The sequence below is a fragment of the Scomber scombrus genome, chromosome 16 (genome assembly GCF_963691925.1).
Source record: "Scomber scombrus chromosome 16, fScoSco1.1, whole genome shotgun sequence".
NCBI classification, from domain to species: Eukaryota; Metazoa; Chordata; class Actinopteri; order Scombriformes; family Scombridae; genus Scomber; species Scomber scombrus.
In genome coordinates this window covers 5551279-5577165 of record NC_084985.1, presented here as the reverse complement: position 1 = coordinate 5577165, position 25887 = coordinate 5551279, and the positions used below count along the sequence as shown (strand labels likewise).

General features: G+C 37.8%; 2 protein-coding genes across 2 annotated transcripts; both read left to right on the top strand.

Moving 5' to 3' along the window:
- Positions 1-888: 888 nt before the first annotated feature.
- Positions 889-13915, top strand: brd2a (bromodomain containing 2a). Its single transcript, XM_062436057.1, has 12 exons — positions 889-3063; positions 6347-6653; positions 6980-7117; positions 7512-7662; positions 7802-8001; positions 8133-8663; positions 9004-9132; positions 9322-9513; positions 9687-9949; positions 10154-10473; positions 10773-10901; positions 11591-13915. The coding sequence occupies exons 1-12, from the start codon at positions 3032-3034 to the stop codon at positions 11716-11718; spliced, it is 2520 nt and encodes an 839-aa protein (XP_062292041.1). The 5' UTR covers positions 889-3031; the 3' UTR covers positions 11719-13915.
- Positions 13916-18645: 4730 nt separating this feature from the next.
- hsd17b8 (hydroxysteroid (17-beta) dehydrogenase 8) lies at positions 18646-23975 on the top strand. Its single transcript, XM_062436092.1, has 9 exons — positions 18646-18699; positions 20442-20644; positions 20734-20850; positions 21646-21741; positions 22229-22314; positions 22436-22520; positions 22913-22955; positions 23547-23621; positions 23710-23975. Exons 1-9 carry the CDS (start codon positions 18657-18659, stop codon positions 23727-23729), a joined length of 768 nt encoding a protein of 255 aa, XP_062292076.1. The 5' UTR covers positions 18646-18656; the 3' UTR covers positions 23730-23975.
- Positions 23976-25887: the final 1912 nt, after the last annotated feature.

Here is a 25887-nt window from a genome sequence, read left to right as displayed (position 1 = left end):
GGATGATCATCCCAGTGTCTTTCCCTGTTTGAGTAATAATTATTAAAGTGCCCCTCCATTTAAAAAGTATGTTTTTCTTCTTGTTCCATCAGTTGGATTTTGAGCTTCACTGCGCCCAGAGTTTGACACTGCAAGGCTGTTTTAACATTCATCTGCTGAAGGTGGAAATATCCTCTGTGTCAAATGGAAACCTGACTTGAATAAGCTTTTTAAAGAGGATTTGTAACACCACAGTTAGTTTTGAAGACAAACCTGGTCCAAGATTCAATTTATACAAGTGTGATGTGGAAACTTGAAGCCTCCAGTGCACAAACATTGAACATATACTTTATAGTGAAGTTGGAGACATATTGTGTAAGGTAAACTTCTGACAGATTAAATATATTTACATCTTAATATATAAGTTTTTTACATTGTAATTATAGTTTTTTTGTTTGTGAGAAGACTATATCAGACACATATTATTGTTGTTCTAAGCAGTCATTTTAACTGGAAGTTTTTGTTTGATATTAGTAGACTATTTTCAAAAGAAAATATTTTTTTTGGAAATGAATTTTCTAAAATATAGATAGATAGATAGATAGATAGGTAGATAGATAGATAGATAGATAGATAGATAGATAGATAGATAGATAGATAGATAGATAGATAGATAGATAGATAGATAGATAGATAGATAGATAGATAATCATAGGTCCTGTGTGGTGTCAACTTGTTCCTGCTTTAACCTAAAAAACAATTACTCGCCAGTTGAATCCCACCTACTTCCCTCATAACAGTCAGCATTAATCATTGGGAACAAAAACAAACAAACACCGAAACTGCTCTCAGATCAGCCTCTATCACTCCCTGCTGCACAATGCGGTTTCACTGCTGGGACGCATGCGCACTGCTTCATGTTGCAACACAAACGCCAGAGCTTGTGTGTAGTCATCTTTAGGAGAAAACAGACATCTTTTATCTTTTACCCCCCTTTTTCTGAGACAAACTGAACCGCAAAGGATTATTACAAACCACGGACGGATTATAATAGAGGAAATTTGTGTGGGGAAAAAACCACCACAATCAATATAATACTAATAATCGCTTTTGTCACGTGATTGGAGTAGACCAATCGGAGCGAGCTGGAAAGCATGCTTCTTTGTTCGGATATTTTGCCAACTTTACCCCCAAAATCTGCCCCTGTTTTTCTGCAGAAATCACCCGATGTGGAGACAGAGGGGGTGTTTTTTTTTTTTAGGAGAAAAGGACAAACAGTGGATACTTTTCTTATGGCGTTTTGCTGCTCCTTTTTTTGCAGTATGCCACGTGTTCAGGGCTCATTTTCTTTTTCTTTTTTGTAAATCACATGACTATCCCTCCCTTCCCCTCCCCCCTCCACCCCGGCGGCGGGGAATGGGAGAAGAAGGCGGACATGTTTGAGGGGAAATGTGTTGGTGTTAAAAAGTATCGAGGTGGAAGACAAGAAGATTATGTGAAGACAGGTTTCTCGCTTTTTATCTTTTTGGGGATTTACCTTTTTATTTTTATATCTTTTACATTTTGTTTATATGAAGTTTTTTTTTTATGTCGAACATTGGAAATATTTATTTATTTATTTTTTAAATCAAAAAATGTGTTTAAGTGTGTTTTAAAGTTATCACACCCTTTTTTATTTATTAAGATTTAATAATGTTAGGGTGTAATTGTTAGTTTCCATCGTTTTATTTTGAGTGACATTGCAGAGGGGGATTTGTAACCTTGGTGTGGGGGATGGGCGCGTGTGGTTAGGTAACCTATTTTATGTGGTTGTTAAGTTTGTTAAATGTTGATTTTCAAGATAAGAAACCTTTGTTAAGATGTGTTATTTTGGTGGGTTTTTTGATAGGTTTTTATTGCTTTAGTTTTAATCTTATAGTCTCATTGGCTCTTTAGAGGTCAGGTATGATAAATGTAATTTCAAGCTCATAACACACCAACTTTCTTGTGTTTTCTCTTCTTTTTAATTTGTTAGTGTGATGTTTGATTAAGTCATTAAATGTAGTTTCAGGGCAGTGAGGGGGAAAAACTGCTGTGTCATTCAGTGGATTTGTGGATTTTTTTTTTTGAGGCCGTGCATGATGTTTTGATACTTTTGCGTTGTTGGTATAGTTAATTTAATATAGATTACAGTAGATTTAGTGAAAATTGTAAATTGTCTTTTATTCTGTTTGGATCTTTGCTTGTTTGTGAGGCGTGGAGGCCCTCTGGTTAGGACTGGATAGGTCCTCAAAATGTGGCCTTTTTTCCCTGCACTTCTGCATTTAACGTAGTGCATTCCGTGTACAAGCGACTTATGCAGCGTTTTGTAACGTTAGCTTGATGTTTTTTCTTGCGTACTTTAAATTATTCGACGATAACACTTTCGTGTCATTGTACTTAAAGATGGCGCCTCTTCTCAGACACAGAAATGCGGATGTTCGGGTAAGAAGAGAGCTCGTGGGGAGAGGCTCTTGCAGGGGATGCGCGTGACCCAGTGGAAGAACCAATAGGCTTCTTGGTATGCGCCCTGGAAGCCCGCGTTACAGCCCTTCTGGCCAATCACCGCCGTCGCTTAGAACACGTTGACGTAATGTAATATGATAAGGAGGAGGCTGACTCTTGTCCCTTCGTTGTTTGTGGCGGATTACACGGAGCAGCCAATCAGAGAGCGCGTTTCTGTGAGACTTAACAGACTCGGCCAATAGTATTGCGCAGTTTCCTTGACAGACAGCAAGAACTTGCGAATAGGTTGGCCCGAAACACAGTCACTGACGCGTCAGAGCGGCGGGGTGTGGTGACTTTGACGGACAGCGCAAGCAGCCAATAGGAACTCAGAAGGCGTGTACGTTCTGAGGTAGTCTATCCAATAAGGGGGACGGTTGGTGTATAAAAGAACGGGTGTAGTCGCATCGTCGCCATTTCAACGAAGCAGATTGAGGTAGTTTGCTACGGCGGGGAGCGGAGAAACCGGACGAACAGAGTCGGATCCTGGGTTGAGTCTAGCTAAAAAACAGAATCCGGATCCATCCCGATGGATATGGCTGTTAACCCGCTCCTTGACAGGTATCTACCGGTAAAATTGACTCTCAACTTTCCATCGGAGGGAATATTGTGAACAATTCTCATGTTTTTTTTTAAACAACCAAGATAACGTATTACTGGCAGCGGCGGTGTTTCGCTGTAATATTGAGTGACAGAGAGAGAATTGGACATTGAAGCAGTTTTGGTCAAGCGGAATTCATGTTGGTGGAATAATATTAAAATTAAAATATTTTGTGGGTTTGAAGCGAGTTGCGGCTGTTGTTCGTTTATTCGCCGGCGCCATCTTCGGAGCCTCTCAGCCGTTGGCCGCTCTCTCTCTCCCGCTGCCTGGCAGTTGGTGTTAGCCGCGTTAGCATTAGCTCTCCACACCTTCCTTCCTCTGTGTGTTTAGAAAATAGCCACAACACCTTTTCGCGTTTTAAAACTTGGTCTAAAATCTGATCTAAGCTGCCACAGGGTAATGTTATGTTAGCATGTAGCTTGTTGATGAGGAGGCAGCAGCAGATGTGTCCCTGCTTGTGTTTGCCGGGGTTTGTTATTGTAGCCATGTGACGGCCAGAGGAGGGTTGTATTGTGGGACTACATTGCATTACAGCTGCACTAATAATGCATTATTTATATATATCACTTGAGGGCTTCAGGAAAAGTTAAGACATTGCCATTAATTTCGCTCGATATACATCTGTGGTTAGTTTTGGGTTTTCCACGTGTGTTGGTGTTTCATTTGGTTGCTTGGTTACACAGCTCAATGTCACTCAACCTAAGCTAGGTAGCAGCAGGTTTTTACTTAAATCATAAAAACATAACTTCTGTATTTTTTATTTTCTTGCTCATTCATACCATACTTTATTACTTTTACCCCCCAATTTGTTAATCTGATTTACAGCTAATGTTTTTTGTTTTTTAGTGTTGTTAATGTTATGTACATGATTATTTTCCTTTCTTAATAATAAAGTACACTAACTGTCAAATGTGTTTCCAAAGGTTGTATCATTCAAAACAGCTTGCTTTATCATAAACAAGACAAATTGTTTATTACTATTAAATGTTTACAGTATTGTATACATACTTGCATTATGTAACATATTTTAAACTCTAGTAGCTTTAGCAGTAGCTAAGTTTCTTTACTATTATTTCTAAACAATTTTCTTCAGTATGCATGTGTAGAATAAGCCAGTGCTTACATGTAAAATATTAATTAGTGCACATAGTTGTTTAGTGTCTCATGGGACCCCCTTTTTATTAACAGCGTGATGCAAACACAGTAATACACAACACTATTTGCATCAGTTTCTTAAAACTCACAGCTCTGAATGTGCAGCTTTATTTGACTTCTGCTAGATGTAAACTATTTAAAGTTGGAAGGGGACATGAAGTAGCTAGTAGCTTTAGTGTTAGTTTTTCCCTCGTGGTTTTCCAACATATTACCCTAAATGTCCCCCTGTTAAATGTGTCAGTAGGCCAGCTGAGATGACTATGGTGAGTTCATACTGTTGACAAACTCAAAACATTACCTAACACCAGGAGTAGCAGCACCGGTATCTCAGTAGGGCATATCATTAAATCTGTTATTGCACATGATTAGATGCCCCCACCTTCATCAAAACAGCCGGATGACAAACGTGTTTTTGTGTGTCGGGTATCCCTGAGCATTTGTAGCATCGCAGCCATCCGGATCAAGTAACAAATGGTGCACTTCACACTTATGTAAAACAGGAACCTTTTCTCATTAGAAATTTGAACACTTTCGATGGCAAATGCCGCCCGTGAGGACGCATATATAGTTCAGGATAAGTATGAAACCAGTCTCGTCTCGCTGTAGTTCTCACTCAATGGTTTGTGGCTGTTCTACTTGGCTGAGTCCAGCTCGTGTGTTGTTGGAGGGGAGGGGTAGGGGTGCAGACAGACGTGTTGCTTCATAGTTGAAACCGCCCGCCAAGTGTCGCTACAGTGTCACTACAAATGTAGGTACAACAAAGCCGGTGAGATGGTCTGTAGATAAAGTAGAGTTAGTTTATAGTAAAGTTAATGTGGATTTAAACACCTGAGGAGACACCGATAGAAAACACAAGATTTTACTTTATTTTTTTCACCTTTAAAGGCACCAAGAATTTATGTTATATATATTTCTCTCATTAAATTTTAAACTTCTTCCATAATAGACTCAGCAACCTTGCAGTGTTTCCTATTCTTTACCCTGTGGCCTTGAAGGAGCGTTACCATGGCAGGATGGCAGTGACTGAGGTCATAGGGGACTCCCCTCTGCTGAATCAAGCAAATTAAGCCACATTCCTGGTCAGAGCGAGGTTTTAAAGGCCAACAACAGCTCTAGACCGCATAGATTAAAGTCTTTCTCACTCTAGCTGCAGAAATTACCTCTTTTTTATTTATAAGTTGCAGTAAAAGATGTGAAATGTCAAATGTGGATGACATCAAGTGGTGAGAGCATCAGCATGACATGAATATTCTGAAATTCTGAACATGTTGAGGACATTTCTGCTTTAACTCCAGAATAGTCCAGTCATTACTGAAGCATGGCAGCTGAAACTCCACCCACCATCCTTCAGGGAGAGCTACAGAGAAACGGGTGGAGTTTCGTTCTGTGTAAGCGGTGAGATGGACGTTAAAGAGGGAGGAAGTGGTGGTCACGTCCGTTCTCGTGGGAATGCGGAGTGCTGATTCGGCAGGCGTGTGATTTTCAAGTTGCACTGATGCGTGCTTGCTGAGTAATGTTTAGACCTGTCGTGCGTGCCTTGTTTGGGGGATTTACTATGTACTGTGTGTGTGTGTGTGTGTGGGGTAGAGGGATAGACAGGATAACACATAATGTAAGCCAACAAGGAAACACTTTCATATTAGGATGGCACAATAAAATAATAATTAGTTTCATGCAACCTGTAGAGACAGGACTAACATCTACCCCTTTTTAAAAAAATAAACAATGCCTCTTGACCACGCTCCACAGTAGCATCACAATAGTAGAAGCTGGAATAAATTGTAATAGAATAAAGTAATAAAGAGTTGAGCTGAGAGTTTGTGTAAAAGTGGTCATTGATACCTACTTTACTAAAATAGAAACTGAGCAAAACAAAGTGTTGCAATTTCTTCTTCATTCTGATTTGCTGCAGATGAGGTCAATGTACTTGCTTCTGTTGTTTGGGGTGGGTACATTCATGTTAAACAGATGGACAGTATTTTGGCTGTTTTTAAAGTCCATAATCTTACATTTTTATTGTGGTGATATTTTATTTTCTCACCACATGTCCGTCCAAATAGCTCATCATTTCACCTCTGCTCTCTACAGCTCCCATGTCGGGCTTGAGGTCGGGTTAATGGGAGTCTCGACGATGGATCAGGGTTCTGGCGCTGCCGGAAAACGCATCCGGAAACCTTCCCTGCTTTATGAGGGCTTTGAGAGTCCCGGGATGCAAGGCATTAATCAGATGAACCATTCAGGACCTCCGCAGCCCCTGGTGAAAGATCCCAGCCGACAGGGGAGGATGACGAACCAACTCCAGTTCCTACAGAAAGTCCTGCTCAAGTCATTGTGGAGGCACCACTTCGCGTGGCCCTTTCATGAACCCGTAGACACTGTCAAGCTCAGCCTTCCTGTGAGTGTGAATAACAGGAACTCAGATACACCCCCTTCCCCTTAGGGACTGTCCTTATGTCTGGAAACAGCCTCACTTTTCATAAATAGAGATGCCACCTAACTCAGTTTTAATGTGTCACTGCCTAAAGTAAGAGGGAGGGGTTGTCTTAGGTCACATTAAACTGATCAGGTGTTCGTCAAAAGCAAACTGTCAGCTTGTCAGATGTTTATTAGGTAACTTTAGGATGTTTCGTTACTAATAAAATGCTGTAATGAGTCAAAAAATTACCTTTAGGATGTAGTAGCCACTGTTTCTTGTCCTGAGAGTCTCTTGTCTCCTTCCAGGACTATTACAAGATCATCAAAATCCCCATGGACATGGGCACTATTAAGAAGAGACTAGAAAATAACTACTACCGCAGTGCCAGTGAATGCATGCAGGACTTCAACACCATGTTTACCAACTGCTACATTTATAACAAGGTAAGCCTGTGTGTGTCTGTATTTCTGAGATATTTTGAGTCTACTGGTGGCCTGAACACATGGCAAACATGATGCATCGTGTCCACAATACAGCCGATGTAAAAAGAAAAAAGAACAAAAAAAACCTAATGAGTGAAATCCTCGGGGAATCATCAAGAATCATTACGTTTCGTGACAGATGCTTTACTTAAAAATAGTGAAGTTAAATTGAAAATTATGATGAAATTGAAGCCATCATTGTGTGAGTTAAGCACATGAACACATTTGACAAACAAAAATATTCAGAATATTTAAAGTCGTTACTTCTATAAAACAAAATAATTCAGTTTATGCTGATATATCAGGTGATGAGACAAAATGTTTAATCATATTGTCTTACATTTCTCTTCTGCAGCCTACAGATGACATAGTGCTGATGGCGCAGTCTCTGGAGAAGGCGTTTCTGCAGAAAGTGGCTCAGATGCCCCAGGATGAGTTAGAGCTGGGCCCTCCCCCTCCACGGATTAAACCGGGCAAAGTAGGCAAAAAAGGCAGAGGAGGTGCAGGTGAGCACTGGCAGGCACAGACATGCAGAGTCTCTAATCATCATGCATACATGGCTGTTATTAAAAACATACACAAACACAAATCAATAATTTTATGAATGAATATTTATACATTCTATCCACTCCTGCTCTTTCCCAGTCTCTGGTGGAGTGACAACAGCTCATCAGGTCCCAGCAGTCTCCCAGTCAGCATACTCGCCCCCGACCCCAGAAACGCCTGACTCCATCCTCTCCACCCCACCACAGACGCTTCTGAGCAAGAGCCTGCCCATTACCCAAGCAACAGAACAGAGCACACCAACCATTACGGGTCTGCCTCCCACACAGCCCACCGCAAAGGTAAAGGCTGACATTAGGGAGACAAAATAAATTGGACGTTTACTTGGCTAAGAACTGGACAGATTTTGTGTAACTAGTCAGAATTTGTCAGTAAGTTCTCTGACTGACCTTCTTCTTCTCTTCAATCATAGAAAAAAGGTGTGAAGAGGAAAGCAGACACAACCACCCCGATAACCGTAGCCATGCCCATCATGAGTACCATGGGCGTCAGCGGCATCAGCCTGGGGATGGGCGGCGGGCACGACTCCCCACTCACCCTCACTTCTCTGGGGATGGACCACAGCTCCGTCATGGGGATGGGTCAAGGCCTCAGCCTCAGTCAGAGCATGGGGATGGGCATGGGGATGGGCATCGGCATGGGCATGGGCCGTGGGACAGTAATGATGAACACCAACGCAGCAGGAGGGGCCAGGAGAGGAGTGAGTGGACGGCCCATTAAGCCTCCTAAGAAGGATTTACCAGATTCCATTCTGCCCACACCGGTGCGCCGCAGCAAGCTGAGCCCCCAGCTGCGCTACTGCAGCGGCGTCCTGAAGGAGCTGCTGACCAAGAAGCACGCAGCCTACGCCTGGCCGTTCTACAAGCCCGTCGACGCCACAACGCTCGGTCTCCATGACTACCACGACATAATCAAACAGCCCATGGACCTCAGCACCATTAAGGTACATTTGACACAACAAAAGAGCAAAACTAAGCTCGGTGTTATCTGTTTTCTAATCCTGCTTCACAGGATTGTAGCTCCGTAAAATAACTTTTTTTGTAGTTTGAGAATAACACTGAAAACCACAAACAAGACTATAGACAAGTAATTCTTTCGTAAATATAAATATATGTGCAATGCCATCTTTTCACCTTTTATCTAAGGTGAATTATCTCCATCTACTGAGAGGCCTTGTGGCGTCTTCTAGATTTTATCTTGCTATTTAATCAAAACGGGTATTTTTTTTCAAAAAACATTTAAATATTTGACTAAAATCTCTTATTCTATTTTCTCGTCTCCAGCGGAAGATGGACAGCAGAGAGTATCGTGACTCCCAGCAGTTCTCTGCAGATGTCAGACTGATGTTCTCCAACTGCTACAAGTATAACCCCCCCGACCATGATGTCGTTGCCATGGCCCGAAAACTCCAGGTAACTTGTTTACTCCAGTAACTTAGAGTTCTTGTAGTTTTTGGTCAAAGCTAATTTAGTTGTATTGCTCGTTTCTCCTCTTTTCCCCTGAAATGAATCACTTTTTTTTCCAAAGAAGAATGAGCAGCACTGTTCTTGTTTTTTTCCCCATCTGATTCACTCCTGTGCTGTTTTTTTTTTCTCTTACAGGATGTTTTTGAGTTCTGTTTTGCTAAGATGCCAGACGAGCCCCCGGCACCGCCTAGCTCTTCATCCTCATCATCGTCGTCTTCGTCGTCATCCGAGAGTGAGCTAAGCAGCGAGAGCGAGGAGAGCGAGAGCAGCCCAAGCTCTGATTCTGAGGAGGAGAGGGCAAACCGGCTGGCAGAGCTGCAGGAACAGGTGTGTTATCTCTACTGCATGCAAACACAGATCAGGGCAGGAAGACAAAAATAAGAACAGATGCTCAAATATAAGTTAAAAGACATCCAGACCCTAGATGTGTTATCTTGTACCTTAAAGACTTCCCATTTATTCTTCCTCTCTGACCCATTCGTCTCTCTGTTTCCCTGCAGCTAAAAGCCGTACACGAGCAACTCACTGCACTCTCCCAGGGTCCCATCGTCAAACCCAAGAAAAAGAAGGAGAAGAAGGACAAGAAAAAGAAGAAGAAGGTGGAAAAAGAGAAGCACCGGAGGATAGAGGAGGAGATAACACCAGTCCGGCCTCCAAAACCCCCCAAAGTCACCAAGACTCCGAAAACAAAGAGCAACCGAGCAGCGGGCGTTCCTGTGGTGCCGACGAAGAAGGCGCCGAGCAAGAAAAACAACAAGAGCAAGTGAGTGCTGACACCTTCTGGACAGTGTTGGAAAATGCTAGTATGTGGTAGATGGAAGAACTCCTAAAGGTGCCTCAATAGCAAAAGTCAGGCAGATGACTTCAAGTTAAAAGATGTGAAGTATAGAAATTGGTATACCTGCTTATATAATTTGATTATACTTCACTCATTATCTAATTTTCTCTCTCTGTGTCCTTCCATCAGATCCAAAAAGGCCGGCATGATGTTTAACATGCCACAGGCGGTCCCCGAGCCCATAGTGCCTCACTTCGACTCCGACGAGGAGGAGGAAACGGCACCCATGTCTTACGACGAGAAGCGTCAGCTCAGCCTGGATATCAACAAGCTGCCCGGCGAGAAACTGGGCCGCGTCGTTTACATCATCCAGTCCCGTGAGCCGTCGCTACGAGACACCAACCCAGAGGAGATCGAGATAGACTTCGAGACGCTGAAACCCTCGACGCTGCGGGAGCTGGAGAGATACGTCATGACATGTCTGAGGAAGAAACCTCGAAAGCCGTATGGTAAGTAGAGAGTCTGTTGATCAGTGCTGCTTTACATCCATAATGTTTCATGAGTCGTGGTTTGGGGCTTTTGTTGTTACCTAATGTGGTGCCATTAGATTAAAATATAGATTATTTATAAATTCCTAGAAAAAAATAGAACCACACAGTCTGAGTCTTTGTGTAGTTTGGGGCGTCATAACTAATCAAAACACCAGTTACATTTACAGTTTAGTAGTAGGCTTGATGTATTAGGTGTAGGACTTTGACCTTGTTTACAGCACTCCCATCTAATTGATTTTTATGTGTCTGTTTTCAAGCGGCGAGTAAGAACAGTGCAGGCAAGTCCCGTGAAGAGCTCGCTCTGGAGAAACAGATGGAGCTGGAGAGAAGGCTGATGGACGTCAGTGGACAACTCAACTCTGGAAAGAAGCCCACTAAACCCAAACGTAAGTCCTCCACACTGCTCTCCGTACAACCGTTGAAGGAAGTAAGGAAGAAAAAAGGAAGAAAATATGTATATATTGATAGTAAAGCTGCAAGTTAGTATTAGTTGTTAAATGGATGGACAGAAAATTAACGCCCAAATATTTTGATTAATAATGGTTTTTAATAAATATATTTAAAGAAAAAAAAATTCAAAATCCCTCGGTTCAGCTTCTCAGACTCAGCATTTTCTGGTTTATTTAATCCTCTGAGGATTGACTGTGACATTTTACACAACTTTAGACCAAACAACAAATCTATTGACCAAGAAAATAGTCGACAGATTCATTGATTAAATGAAAATAGATGCAGCTCTAATTGACAATGTTCAGTAGTGTGTAGACTTTAAATTTAATGTGGAAGATTTAGATTATATCAGTAACTTGTTTTTTACCAAAGGGGCGATGATTAAACTTTTGTCATAGCATTCAAATCTCAAAATGTCCTTACCATACATTTTATTACATTGTAAGCTGTTAATTTAGTACAGCATCCATGCAGACAATCATTTCACAGTCTTGTAATAATAGTCTTAAAAATCTTTATATCGAACCATATTTAATTTATCTTCATGTTGTTAAATATTAAAAATTGCTTCCCTATCTCTTGTGCATCACATCATCCTAATTCTGTCTGTTTTGTTTCCTTTTAGAAGAGAAACCTGCAACGGAGGCTCACACCCAGCCGTCACGTCTCAGCGCCAGCAGTTCCTCCTCAGACTCCTCTTCGTCATCCTCTTCCTCCTCATCCTCAGACACAAGCGAATCAGACTCCGGCTGAGAGGCAGAGGGGTTTCTACGGAGAGAAAAAAGGGTTGTGTGACGGACCCTGTTGTGTATCGCTTCCCACCAAGTGGACTGAACTGTAGTAGAGCTACTGACGACGGAGCCGCAGGGCGGATCAGACGAGACCAGCGACTAAGCAGAACTGGTCCGACTCTACAATAAGTGTCGAACTAAGAAAGAAAGAAAGAGAGAGAGATGGGGCTTTCCCTGCGCTCTGCTGGCTCATCCATTTGTGTGACGGACATAGAACAGTTGAGGATGAATGGATGGAGAGGAGGAGACTCGTTGCAAAGTCCCGTCGTTCTCTGGAGGACTGTCCTCGTGGGGCGGAGCGAGGGACGCTCCATCTCCTGCAAATTAGAAAATTAAAAAAGGAGAAGAGTGACGCATGTGTTAGAGGGATAAGGGTGCTAGAACCAGAATCTGTCTTATTTCTGGAGATGATTTCCCTTCTTACCATGCTCCCTGTCTTTATGCTGTATAGTTATAAAGGTGTACAGTTATATAAATATCTATTTTCTTTTATAAAGAAGCATTTTATGGAGCAAATTTATTCCCTCATTCTGGGAAAGATTAACTGGTGTGGGCGGAGTTGTGTTTTAGTAGTTTTTTTTTGTTTTTTTTTCTCGAGTGACACAGAAAGTAGAGGGGAAACAAGTGTTCGTGTCTGTGTGTGTGTGTGAGTAAGTGAGTGTCTGTTTGTCTGTCTGTGTGTGTGTGTGTGTGTGTGTGTGTGTGTGTGTGTGTGTGTGTGTGTGTGTGTGTGTGTGTGTGTGTGTGTGTGTGTGTGTGTGTGTGTGTGTGTGTGTGTGTGTGTGTGTGTGTGTGTGTGAATGTGTCACGTACTGTATGTGTGTTTTGCATGCACATGTTGCGAGTGTTAGATCCGGCACCACAAGTGCAGCCTTGTGAGAGTTCCTCAAAAGTCTTGACGCAGGCGTTTTGGAAAAATCGTTCTGCACGCAGAAGCACCTTGGTTGAGTAGAAAACAGAATGCATGCAATACGGAGGAGCTGACGAACATTTGCATACTCGTGTGTACTACTTTACTGCATCCTTGTGTACTCATGTACTTCTATTTTTGAAAAGGGTCGGCCACTGTACAGAAATGTGACATACCGTAGTTCAGTTTCTAAGTTAATATTTCTGTTCCCATGTGTGCTGTCTTTTTTCCCCCCCCTTCCCCCCCCTTTTTTGTTTTGTTTCCATTTCCAATTTCTCTGTAAACATGTGTTGCTTTTTTTTTCTTCTTCTTCTCCTTGTGACCAATCTGCTAATAAATTGTGAGGACGTGTCTTGTCCGCTCACTCGTGCCCAAATAACATCTTGGTTCTTTTGATTTCTTTTGGGTTTTTTGTGTGTGTGTGTGTTCAGGTCTTGGTTTTTCAGTTTTTAGTCACAACACTTTTGACTAGACTTATTTTTAGTAGCGAAAAATTTGCCCGATCACGACTCATCACTTCTTAACACAACATAGTGTCACAATATCAAAAATTTACTTTAAAAGAGTTAAAGAATTTGGCCTTTTGAGATCTACGGCAGCTGAAAGTTGTATTTTCTGTGTTGAGATTAAGTTCATTTATTTGTGTGATTTAAAACATTAGAAGGTTGGGAAGGAAAAAAAAAAAAAGGCTTTTAAACATTTTAAATGGTGGGATCCAGCAGCCAGTTTAACCAGTAAACAGAAAAAGGTGGTTTAATGTAATGTTTGTTCTGGTGGTACTAAACAGATTTGTGGTTTAGAGTAAGGTGTGTATCGGTTGTTTTTAATTATTATTATTTTCTTTATAAATCATCTGTGGCTTGAGATTGGAGTATTGTGTTTTACTTTTGAAAGTGATTATTTATTTAGGAGGAATTTTTGACTGGAGAAACTTTTTTCATGATACTCAAATTAATCAAAAGCTTTCTAAAGTCAAGTCTACTCTTAAGAAATATGCACAGACTAACTGTCAGGATTGTAGTAGTGTACATATTTTACAGTCTCAATTTTCAAGCATGTTTTTTTTCCTTCAGTAATTTAGCACAACTTTTTTTTTTCTTTTCTTTTTTTGAGCTTCTGTTATGAGACAAAATTACTCCACAGAGTTTGTCAGTCTTACCTTTTTCTGAAGTTTGTCAGAAATCTAAATGCCTCTGTACTTGACTCCACTTCATCTGAACAAGTGTACATAAAATAAACTGAGAAATGTTCCATCTTTTCACCATGTGGCTATTTTAATTTACATATTCATTATTTTGGGATCACACAGAGCTCATTGAAGTCTTCAGTGAAAGGGTGAAAATACTACATACAGTAAACTGGAACTTTGTGTAAATAAATCTACAATATATAAATATGCAAAAGTTCCTGAGATTTACATACAGAATATACACATATACACAATTATAAACAATTAATGTTAGAAATTGTTAAAGCTGCAACACACGAGATATTAAGCTAAAAAGAAGTAACTGAGTTTGTGGTTATAATACCTAAACATGAACAGCTGATGCATCAATAACAAACACTGCAAAATGATGTAATGTGGTGATGGAAAACTAGAAGAAAAACATGATAAAATGTGCTAAATACACCCTTAAATAAAAAAAAAATCTGCCTCAGCACTTTCCTGTAGTGAAACAGATTGACAAACTGGTTTTAGGAAACCATGATGAGCATAAATAAATGATAAATATTCACTGCTGGATGAGCTTAAAACAGATCATTTACACTTCTTAGAGAGCGACTCACATGTATTAGAATTTTTGAGGAAACGAGAGGAAAAGATGCCAAATTTTCACTGCTGAGCTGCATCCTGATTCTCTGCTGCTAGTACGATACCAGTATAACCATTACACACATGATCCTTCCTTTAATACTTGCGAAACCTGACCTAACGTTCCTCCGTTTGATTAAAAACAGAACTACAGATGGGAACAGAAAATAGGATCAGCCTCTGTTTTTATGATCTGATGTCACATTTTAAATGAGCATTTAATAATAATTTAAATGTATAAAGATCCTTTGATATAATAATATAATAATAATGAGGTAAGAGACAGTTCTTTTGATCTTTAAGCATTTATATTCATACTTAAAATTTAAGTTTGCTTATATATTATTTTAGTAATATTGCTAAGGATAGGTATTTATGTAAGTGTGTACATATACATATATACACACTCTATGTATATATGTGTATGCTGGAAGTGGTACTGCTGTTCTTATAAGGTCAACAAAATGTCCTACATGGTTCAACTTTGTATCTGTTTGTATTGTTTTTAAAAGCCCCTTGAGGGGACGGGCATTGGATAATTAGCTGTAACTATAGATGCTGTGATGTATTGATTGCATTGGATAATTACTATGCAGTACTCTGTGTGTACTGTATGTGTAGCTACATAACAAATACACATTTTTTAAATGAATGAATGAATTCTGAATATCACATGAATGTAATTGTTAAATGTTTATACTGTTTAAATTGTATAGTTATGATGAAAGATGGATGCATTTTTAGGTATATTTGTGGTTTTACATGTATTCCAACAGGAGGAGTTTAGCTGCTGCAGGTTTTTTATACTTTGGTTGAGTGTGAGCGATCATTTTCCATTTTTTTAGCAAAATCAGACGAAGCAAAGTTAGAAGTTACTAAGCAACGAGATCAGATCAGTACAGTAAGTGAAAGTAAGTTGAAACACTGAGTCCTCCCTGCGCTGCAGATGAATGCAGGAGAGTTTAGCCAGAGGGGTTTTAGTTACAGCTGCAGTAGAAGCTACACAATTTCTGCTCCAGGTACTATTTATTCTTCTTCTTTTTATTCTTACATATATATATAAAAAATAAAAAAATAATCATAATATATATTCAAATATAATACATATACATATATAAAAATGATAATAATAATAATAATATATATACACATATATATAATACATATACATACTTAAAACATAATAATTATATATATTATTATTATTTTTTTTTTTATGTAAAGTTGGTATTTTTACAGCTCAGTATGGACAGTATATAAATATTTATAAGTATAATAAATATATAAATATACAGTAAACGGACTCAGCGGCCCTGCAGGTAAACGGAGGGCTTTGGCGCCGTCTTGTGGACAAACTGAGAACTACAACAAAAACCGTCATGGCAGGCAGCCACAAGATTTATAATAATAATAATAATAATAATAATAATAATAATAATAATAATAATAATAATAATTGTATGATGTAGTAATCATTAAAATGAGCAGTATATAAATATTTATAAGTATAATAAATATATATGAATATACAGTAAACGGCCTCAGTGGCCCTGCAGGTAAATGCAGGTCTTTGGCGCCATCGTGTGGACAAACTGAGAACTACAACAAAACTGAGCGCAACAAGAATTATCATTATTAAAATAATTAATCATAAATATAATGATAATTTATTAATAGTAATACTAAATAATAATAATAATAGTAGTAATATAATATAATAATATTATTACATAATAATAATAATTATTTGGTAAAAATTGAAATAATGATATTTATTAATAAATCTACTGAAAACAAGAATGAAACGAATAGGCTATAAATATAATATCATATTATATAATAAGTAACACATTAGTCATTGAACTCAAGCTAAACAACACAGTATATTACATCAACGGTCAATTCAACGGTCTCTTGAAGCCTGTAATCTACAATAATTAACAATATACATTCTAATAATTATCTATAACATGTTCACTTATTTATATTTCCACTCAAAGGGCTAGAAACAAATATAACTAACTTAATAATTTAATGTATAGACGGAGCATTTTTCCGTTGCCATGACACTACTAAAGTCCTATTGTGGCGCATGTAAACAAGCAACTTCCTGTACATCACTTCCTGTTGCTTGCTATTGGCTGAGGCTGCAATACCAACGCTAAATGAAAGAACTATGCCCCCTAGTGGCCTGGGAGTTCTAGCAGTAAATAAACAGTTCCTAGACAAAGGGTCTCTGGCGCCACCCTGTGGACAAACTGAGAACTGCAACAAAAACCGTCATGGCAGCCACAAGACTTATTATTATTATTATTATCATTATTATTACTATTGTTAGTAGTATTAATACTATTATAATAATAATTATTATTGTTTTATTTTTTAGTAATAACTAAAATGAGCAGCATATAAATATTTATAAATATAATAAATATATTAATATACAGTAAACGGACTCAGCGGCCCTGCAGGTAAACGCAGGTCTTTGGCGCCATCGTGTGGACAAACTGAGAACTACACCAAAACTGATGGCGGCAACAAGAATTATCATTATTAAAATAATGAATCATAAATAAAATGAAAATTAATTAATAGTATTACTAAATAATAATAATAATAATAATAGTAATATAATATACTATAATATAATATAATAATATTATAATATAATAATAATAATTATTTGGTAAAAATAGAAATAATGATATTTATTAATAAATCTACTGAAAACAAGAATGAAACGAATAGGCTATAATATAATATAATGTAATATAATATAATATAAGATAATATAATATATACAATACAGAATAGCTTGTCATACAAGTTAGCTTATCATGGCTAGGAGGACCAATCTAATCTCTATTTGTAGATTTACATGTAAGTATTCACGGGTAAGTATGATTCAAATTATGATACTGAATATGACAGAACTAATCAGGTAAGTGATGAGGTAAGTAACACATTAGTCACTGAACTCAAACTAAACAACACAGTATATTACATCAACGGTCAATTCAACGGTCTCTTGAAGCCTGTAATCTACAATAATTAAGAATATACATTTTAATAATTATCTATAACATGTTCACGTATTTATATTTCCACTCAAAGGGCTGGAAACAAATATAACTAACTTAATAATTTAATGTAAAGACGGAGCATTTTTCCGTTGCCATGACACTACTAAAGTCCTATTGTGGCGCATGTAAACAATCAACTTCCTGTACATCACTTCCTGTTGCTTGCTATTGGCTGAGGCTGCAATACCAACGCTAAATGAGAGAACTATGCCCCCTAGTGGCCTGGGAGTTCTAGCAGTAAATAAACAGTTCCAAGACAAAGGGTCTATGGCGCCACCCTGTGGACAAACTGAGAACTGCAACAAAAACCGTCATGGCAGCCACAAGACTTCTTCTTCTTCTTCTTCTTCTTCTTCTTCTTCTTCTTCTTCTTCTTCTTCTTCTTCTTCTTCTTCTTCTTCTTCTTCTTCTTCTTCTTCTTCTTCTTCTTCTTCTTCTTCTTCTTCTTCTTCTTCTTCTTCTTCTTCTTATTATTATTATTATCATTAGTAGTAGTAGTGGTAGTAATACTATTATAATAATAATAATTATTGTTTTATTTTTTAGTAATAGTTAAAATGAGCAGCATATAAATATTTATAAATATAATAAATATATTAATATACAGTAAACGGACCCAGCGGCCCTGCAGGTAAACGCAGGTCTTTGGCGCCATCGTGTGGAAAAACTGAGAACTACAACAAAAATAAAAACTGATGGCGGCAACAAGACTTATCATTATAAAAATAATTAATCATAAATAAAATGAAAATGAATTTATAGTATTACAAAATAATAATAATAATTATTATAATAATAATAATCACACAATAAAAATAATGATAGTGTTATTCATAATAATTATATAACAATAATAATAATAATAATAATAATAATTATTATTTGGTAAAAATAAAAATAAAAAAACAGAATGAAACGAAATGGGCTATAATACAATATAATATAATATAATATAATATAATATAATATAATATAATATAATATAATATAATATAATATAATATAATATAATATAATATAAAAGGTAAACGCCGTTCTTTGGCGCCCCCCTGTGGACAGACAATGGAACTACAACAACACTAAAAACCATCATGGCGGCCACCAGACTCATATCAAGGTTAACGCTGGTCACCGGTACGTTCATTTAAACACTTAAACACTAACATCTGTCTGGAGGAGGTTTATTTTTTACAGGTTGTGGTGTTTTATGTGACTCTTGTCGTCTTATTTGATCTAATTTTAAGCAACTAGTTAGCTCAGTTTGTTAACAGCTATAGTTTGAGTTCATAGTCCTGAATAACACTTCGGAAGTTTGGAAGTGAGTTTTTCCTAATAATTAACAACTAGTTAATGTTAAATGGGGTTTGGGGTTTGGTTTTAAGCTAGTTAAATCGTATCCTGGTCCGATATTATCAAACACCGTCATGGTCATTAAAATTACTGAGAAAAACAACAGTAAAAGTAACTTAAAGCTGCTGATAACACTTTGGCTCTCAGTCGTGTTAAAGGACAGCTTCACAGTTGTCCATATGAACAGTGAAAGAGATTTTCCTCTCTGTAATCATTCCTCCTGTTCATACGGACTGTTAAAAGATCTCCTTCAAATGTGCTTTCAATGTGAAGTGGCGGAGGACAAAATCCACAGTGTGTCCACACAGTCATTTAAAAGTAGATGTGAAGCTTATATATAGCTTCAGCAGTCTGAGTTAGTCATATCCAGTGATATCTGACACATTTACAATCTTTTTAGCTTCAGATTCCCTCTTTGTGTTTCCCTGATGAGCTGTGGTGGAAGTATAGTAACAAAAAGAGGGACTTTGGTACTAAAAACACTGTAACGTTGAAAGATATCTACTTGATTTGACTCATTTGGACTGCTGAAGATTCATATTAGCTTGAAATAAACCTTTAAATAAATAAATAAATACATTTTGTCCACCATCACTTATATTATAAGTGTATTATGAAGGGATCTTCTAATGGTCAGTATGAACAGGGAAGGGATTACAGGAAAAACTTGTTTCAATGTTCATTTGGGTTTCTGACTGTTGTTTTAAGACAGACTTGTCTCACATCTGAGAAACTGGAATCTCAAAATTTGGCGATTTCTTTCTGGGGCAAAAAAAGATGATTATTCAGTTATCAAAATAGCGTACCAATAATTTTCTATTGATCAGCTAATTGTTGCAGATCTAACTTAAACCTCTGAGCTGATGGGAAAAAACTAATCCCATGAAAATATCTGCAACCCAAGTAAGTGTCCTGTAGATCTGCAACAGTTAGTCCATCATTATTTGACCAGCAGAAAATTAATCACAAAAAACATTTTTTAAAAATAATTTTGAGTCATTTTTTAGTCTTGTGTTTCTGGCTTGTCCCGTTAGCCTGCTGATTAAGATGCACATTATATAACCACAACATCTGCACTTCAAATCCGGCTTCAGACCTTTATTGCATGCCTTCCCCTCCCTCCACCCCCCATCATTCTCTCCCCTAAACTCCTGGCATCTTTCCACTTCCCCCTTTCTCCTCCCCCCCCAAAAAAATATTTAAAAAATAAAAAAAGTCTCCAGTCCCAGCTTCTTAAATGTGGGTTATTTTGTCCTTTATGATAGTAAACTGCCACAAAAGGCCACAATTTTCTGAAATTTTATACACAAAAAAAACAACAACTAATTAATAAAGAAAATATTAATTGCAGCCCTAGTTTGCTTTAAAAAAAAGAAGTTTATCCTCTCTGATTGATCATCATCCCATCAAATATTAAAAGAAAACAAAAAAATATAAAGAAATAAAGCTGCAGCATTGTGGACTACATGTCCTCTTCTCTCTGCTCGGACCCTGCTGTGTCTTTATGCTGCTTTCTTCCCACCCAGGAGGGGGCAGTGGGATTGGACGGGCGGTATGCCAGCGTTTAGCCTCTGAGGGCGCCTCTGTGGTGGTTGCTGACATCAGCGAGGAGTCAGCCAATGAAACCCTGGGGAACCTGTCGACTGACCTCAGAGGGCAGGGTCACATGGCTGCCGTGGTGGACGTGTCGTCAAAAGAGAGTATAAAGAAGCTGGTCACAAGTATACAGGTGTGGTACAGATACTCAAAATGATCGACAGTTATCAATATATCTCTATCTCTTCTTCTAACAGTCATAATCCTCCTCTCCCTCTGCAGGCTCGTTACTTCCAGCCTCCCTCAGTGTGTGTGAATGCAGCGGGCATCACTCAGGACGACTTCCTGCTCAACATGGAGGAGGATCACTTTGACAAAGTCATCCAGGTCAACCTGAAGGTACAGAGCTGCTACACCTGTTTATCTCTGAATCCCCTCAACCCTCAGACCAGATGACTGTGGGAGGGAAACTACAAACTACAGCAAAATTTCTGCCTATTTTTCCACTTTTAACCTGTAACAAAGGAACACTTGCAACTAATGATTATTTTCACTATTGCAACTACGACAACTATTATTATTTTTCAATTAATCTATCAAATATTTTCTTGACTAATCAGTTAGTTGTTTGTTCTATAAAATGTCAAAAAATGGTGAAACACATCGATCTTAGTCGCCCCAAAGTTCAATATGACGTCCACAACAGTGCAAAGCTGTTTACTGTCAAATAAAAAAGCTGGAGAGACCCGAAAATATCAGTCAGAAAATGTGCACTTTTTTTTTTCCTTGACTGAAATGACTGAAACTATGAATCTATTATCAAAATATTCAGAGATTAATTTAATAGTTGCAGCTCTAGTGTAGTAATATCCTCCCTGCTTCAATCTTTACATACAATAGGGATGGAGCTGATTCCAAATATGATATTCAGAAAAGCACGAATTGTATTTCAGAAATGATTTGTTTTTGAGAGGGAAAAAAGAGACAAATATGAGACAAATAGTTTATTGATGAACACTTATTATAACATTTAAATATCCTAAAATTAGAAGCGTAATAAAAACAAAAGCAGGATTCTTACACCTATTTCCACTTTTATTCAAATTCAAATAGAGATAATTTTGCTGTGTCAACAAATACTGTGTGTGACAGTACCTTTTTATTTGCTCTTCTTTCCTCTTGTGTCTCTGTCAGGGTTCCTTTCTGGTCACTCAGGCTGTCGCTCAGGCTCTGGTGGCCTGTGGAGCACCAAAGGGATCCATCATCACTGTGGGGAGCATCGTGGGCAAGGTGAGACAGCAGCAGGCCTGTTTTTACTGTTTTTAAAAATGTAGCTGAGACTTTTAAGTTTTAATCAGAAACACATAACAGTAATACTCTATTGAAGAATAAGTCGTCTTTAGTGATGAGTTTGCTCAGATGGAGAGTTTTACTTCAGTGTAGTCCACATCCAAAAGCTTCATTTTCTTTTATAAATATTAGTGGTGAATAAAGTTAGTGGTGGCATTAAAGGACAATATTTATATATATTTTTAAGCTCACTGATTATTGTTTTCCAAGGAATCACATAAAAGATACACAGACATTCATCAAAACTTTATTCTTAAACAGATTATAAATATAAAAGCTGGTTTAAAAAAAAAATCTCAGGACGTAGTGAAGGATTTGTGGAGTTTTTAAAGCATCTGATGGTTTTGAGTTCTTGCTGTTGATTGAACTAAACATTTTCCTTGTTTATACGGTCTTATCCTTGTATCTGTGTCGTTAATGTTTGTAGGTGGGAAACGTCGGGCAGGTAAATTACGCCGCCTCTAAATCTGGAGTGGAGGGTTTAACTAGGACGGCAGCCAAAGAGCTCAGCAGGTCAGAAGATCCTGATGCACAAAAAAGACATGAAGACACATGGAGTTCATTTGATATTAATTACTCAGAAGGAGAAGAAAAAAGAGCAAACCCTTTCCTTGTTCCTTCTCTTGGCTTTCAGGTTTGGGATTCGGTGTAACTGTGTGCTGCCAGGTTTTATATCGACTCCGATGACGGATAAAGTACCGGAGAAGGTTATATACAAGGTACACACACACACACACACACACACACACACACACACACACACACACACACACACACACACACACACACACACACACACACACACACACACACACACACCTAATATTCTGCCCACTGAACACATTACAGTTTATATAATTTTTCAACTTTTCTTTGCTCTCATTTAAATAAAGTTTAAAATTTACAAACCACAATTTGTTATATTCTAGAAATTGTGACCTTGTTTTGTAGAAGGAAACATTAAAGGGTCTTTTCACCCAAAAAATAGAGTAGTTACTCTGTTGTTTCACTGGTAAACAAACGTGTGAGCGAGGAGAAAGAGCAGAGAGTTCAGGTATTTAATACTATAATAAAACTGTATTTTTCTTGTCATGTTGTGTGTATGTTTCAGATGAAGTCTTTAGTGCCTATGGGGAGGATGGGTGAGCCTGCAGGTCAGTAAAGACACATCATCATCACAGTTTACTGGAAATCTTTATTCTCTTTTTTCCCCCTCTGCTTTTATATCTTCTCTCTCTTTGTATCAGCTGCAGCCAAACCAGTTCCAAAAGATTTTCCTATCTCCTTTGATCATCTTTATGTCACTAAAGGATGGATTCACAATTCTGTCCTATAACAACAGTCTGGTGCCCAAATGAACACTGTTCTTCTTTCTGTAATCATTCCTCCTGTTCATACTGACAATTAACAGATCCCTCCTTAATGCACTGACAATGTAAGTGGTGGGATACAAAATCCACAGTCCTCCATCTGTGCAAAAATGCATTTAAAGGTTTATTTTAAGCTTATATGAGGCTTCAGCTGTCCAAAAAAGTATTTATTTAGTACTGCTGCAGTTGAACAGGATGTCCGAACAGACACAAAGAGGGTTTTTCTTTTTTCATACTTAAGCACATTTGGAGGAGATCTCAGTGTTCATTTGTGCACCTGACTCTTCGAGGCAGACTTGAAAAACAGGCTGTTAAGTAAAATATGGGGAAAGATGCATGTCTGACATTCTTGTTTCTTTTGGTGTTTTCCTCCAGAGGTCGCTGATGTCTGTGCCTTTCTAGCTTCAGATGATTCTCGATACATCACAGGAGTCAGTTTGGAAGTGACAGGTAAAAGAAAAACACTCCCTCACTTTTTGACCAAAACATATTTGTCTTCTCAGTACATATGAATGTGTAATCCGTCTCTTTCTACCAGGTGGACTTTTCATGGGCTGAATCAACGCCTGTCTCTTTGATAAAGACCAACAGGAGGCCAGTTTCTGCATTTAATTATTGAAGTGATTCTACTTTTTGTAGCTCCTCAGTCATGATTATGTTTTATAAATGTGGTTGTGAATATGTACCGTACAGCATGAAGCTAGGTTTTGTGCCAATAAACACCACAAGTGTTTGTAATTTTTATATACAGAATTTATTTTAATTTGTATCTATAAAACTAAATAAAAATCATGTTTACTTCTTCATTCTTCCATGATACCAGTGTCTCTCTTATCCATGTTTGGGGGAAGCAGGGAGTTGAACCACCTGCTCCAGATTAACAGACACTTTCAGAGATTTATGTTGACCACTCTGCCACATCACCACCAGAGCTGCTTCACCTTCTTGTTTGTTCTCTGAGAGCTTTTCATTGTTTTCTCTCTTATATTTAAAACCCAGCTTAAAAATGTAAAGACATAACCAGGATTTAAATCACCAAACTCCTGATCTCCAGATGTTACAGGTGCTTAACTCACCGAGCCACTGATTGTTTGACATTCAACAAACATTTCAATATTTCAAAATTCATCATTCTTGCTTTGTAAGTGCCGAGCTTTCTTCTGGCTGCTATGTAAAAACCAAAGTCATAAACACAGCAGCTTGTGTTTGTGCATTTCATGATAAACTGTAGGTTTGTGGTTACTGGTTGGTTTAAAATCCCGAAAACTGTGCAATAGATTATTTTTGCTGAGCCACCAAGTAAAACAACAGCTCAGTTTGTCATGTGTCACTTTTTCAAATAGTTTTAGGTTTTAAAAACAATCATTTAAAGTTGAAGGGGAAAAAACAACAATGTCACAGATGCCAAAATTCATAATTTAAACATGTTGAGGCGCTGCAAATAGCCAAACTAATGCCTCCCTAACACGTACAGCACCTGCTCATATACAACAGCAAACCTTTGTGTCTGTGCTATGAAACAAAAAAATACCATTAATCACTCCTTAATTTACTTTTGAAAACATAGTGAAACTCCAAGTGCTACAATATTAATGACATAGACCCAACACAGAAGCACTGGTGACTTTAACATTTAACTTTACTAGACAATTTTAGAGGGACAATTAATGGACTATGTCTTAAAAGGATTTTTTATTAATTATTCATTTACTTCTTTATACATTTTATCAAGCCATTGTAAACTACTTTTATTACTGCGAGTCTGGTCAATTTATTAAATATTTTTCTATAACTTAATTACTGCTCTTCTTTACACTGTGTAGCTTCTATTTTTGTATATTTTTTGTGCTGTGATGGACGAGTGAGAAACAAAAAATGTTTTTTATGTATGCAACTACAAAAATGACAAATAAATAAATCTTGAATCTTTACCACACAACATAAAGAAAATAAAAAGTAATGAGAAAGTAATAAGTAATAAGATGAAAAAGCCTTCTTGAATAGAAAGGTTTTAAGGCGTCTGTGCTGCGTTCAGGTGGTTACTGTAAAAGAGAGAAACAGCACCACTTTGTGGCCATTTAGAGTATTGCAAGGAGGATTCATGGGGTTTGGAAAAAAAACAAGAGTCAAGCAGCTCTTTAAAAAGATTATATATTACAGAAACAAGGATTTAAAAAAAATACTTACACACATCATAAAATAATACTTTTTTCTTTTTATCAGCACCATATTCTTATGTTGAAATGTTCGTCTTCAACACAATTAGAAACAAATATTTGAGGTCATTCTCTCGCTGAAGAATCTCAAGGGCAGATTTTTTTTATTTGAGGTTTTTGGCCATCCCGCCCAGTTTCCCTGCTATTTTTTTTTTGGAAAAAGAAAAAGAAATAAAAATAAACAAATAAATCCAGAGCCCTAGAATGACATCACCCCTTAATCTAATTGATTATTTCTAATCCCAAAGGTGGTTGATAGATTTCTTTCTTCCCTCTCACAACCTTTCTCCTCCCCGCTGTAGTCTCATAGATTTTTAGAAGATCAGATGTGTTAATACTTTTTTTAAAGCACCGTAATCTAGATGAACGCAGTAAAAAAAAAAAAATTTCTGTGATGCATTTCAAAGCCCGGCGAAGCAATGAAACCAACACACGCCAAGTCAAACAGTAGCAATGACAAGGAAGTGTGACAAAACTGGAGAGTCACCATTTAATCATTA

Bases quoted from the DNA above. Each gene is read 5' to 3' on its own strand.
- brd2a (XM_062436057.1), top strand. From the start codon at position 3,032: ATGGATATGGCTGTTAACCCGCTCCTTGACAG. The intron at 3,064-6,346 runs GTATCTACCGGT...TGCTCTCTACAG, and splicing joins GTTAACCCGCTCCTTGACAG to CTCCCATGTCGGGCTTGAGG. The intron at 9,133-9,321 runs GTAACTTGTTTA...TTTCTCTTACAG, and splicing joins CCATGGCCCGAAAACTCCAG to GATGTTTTTGAGTTCTGTTT.
- hsd17b8 (XM_062436092.1), top strand. From the start codon at position 18,657: ATGGCGGCCACCAGACTCATATCAAGGTTAACGCTGGTCACCG. The intron at 20,851-21,645 runs GTACAGAGCTGC...TGTCTCTGTCAG, and splicing joins TCATCCAGGTCAACCTGAAG to GGTTCCTTTCTGGTCACTCA. The intron at 23,622-23,709 runs GTAAAAGAAAAA...TCTTTCTACCAG, and splicing joins AGTCAGTTTGGAAGTGACAG to GTGGACTTTTCATGGGCTGA.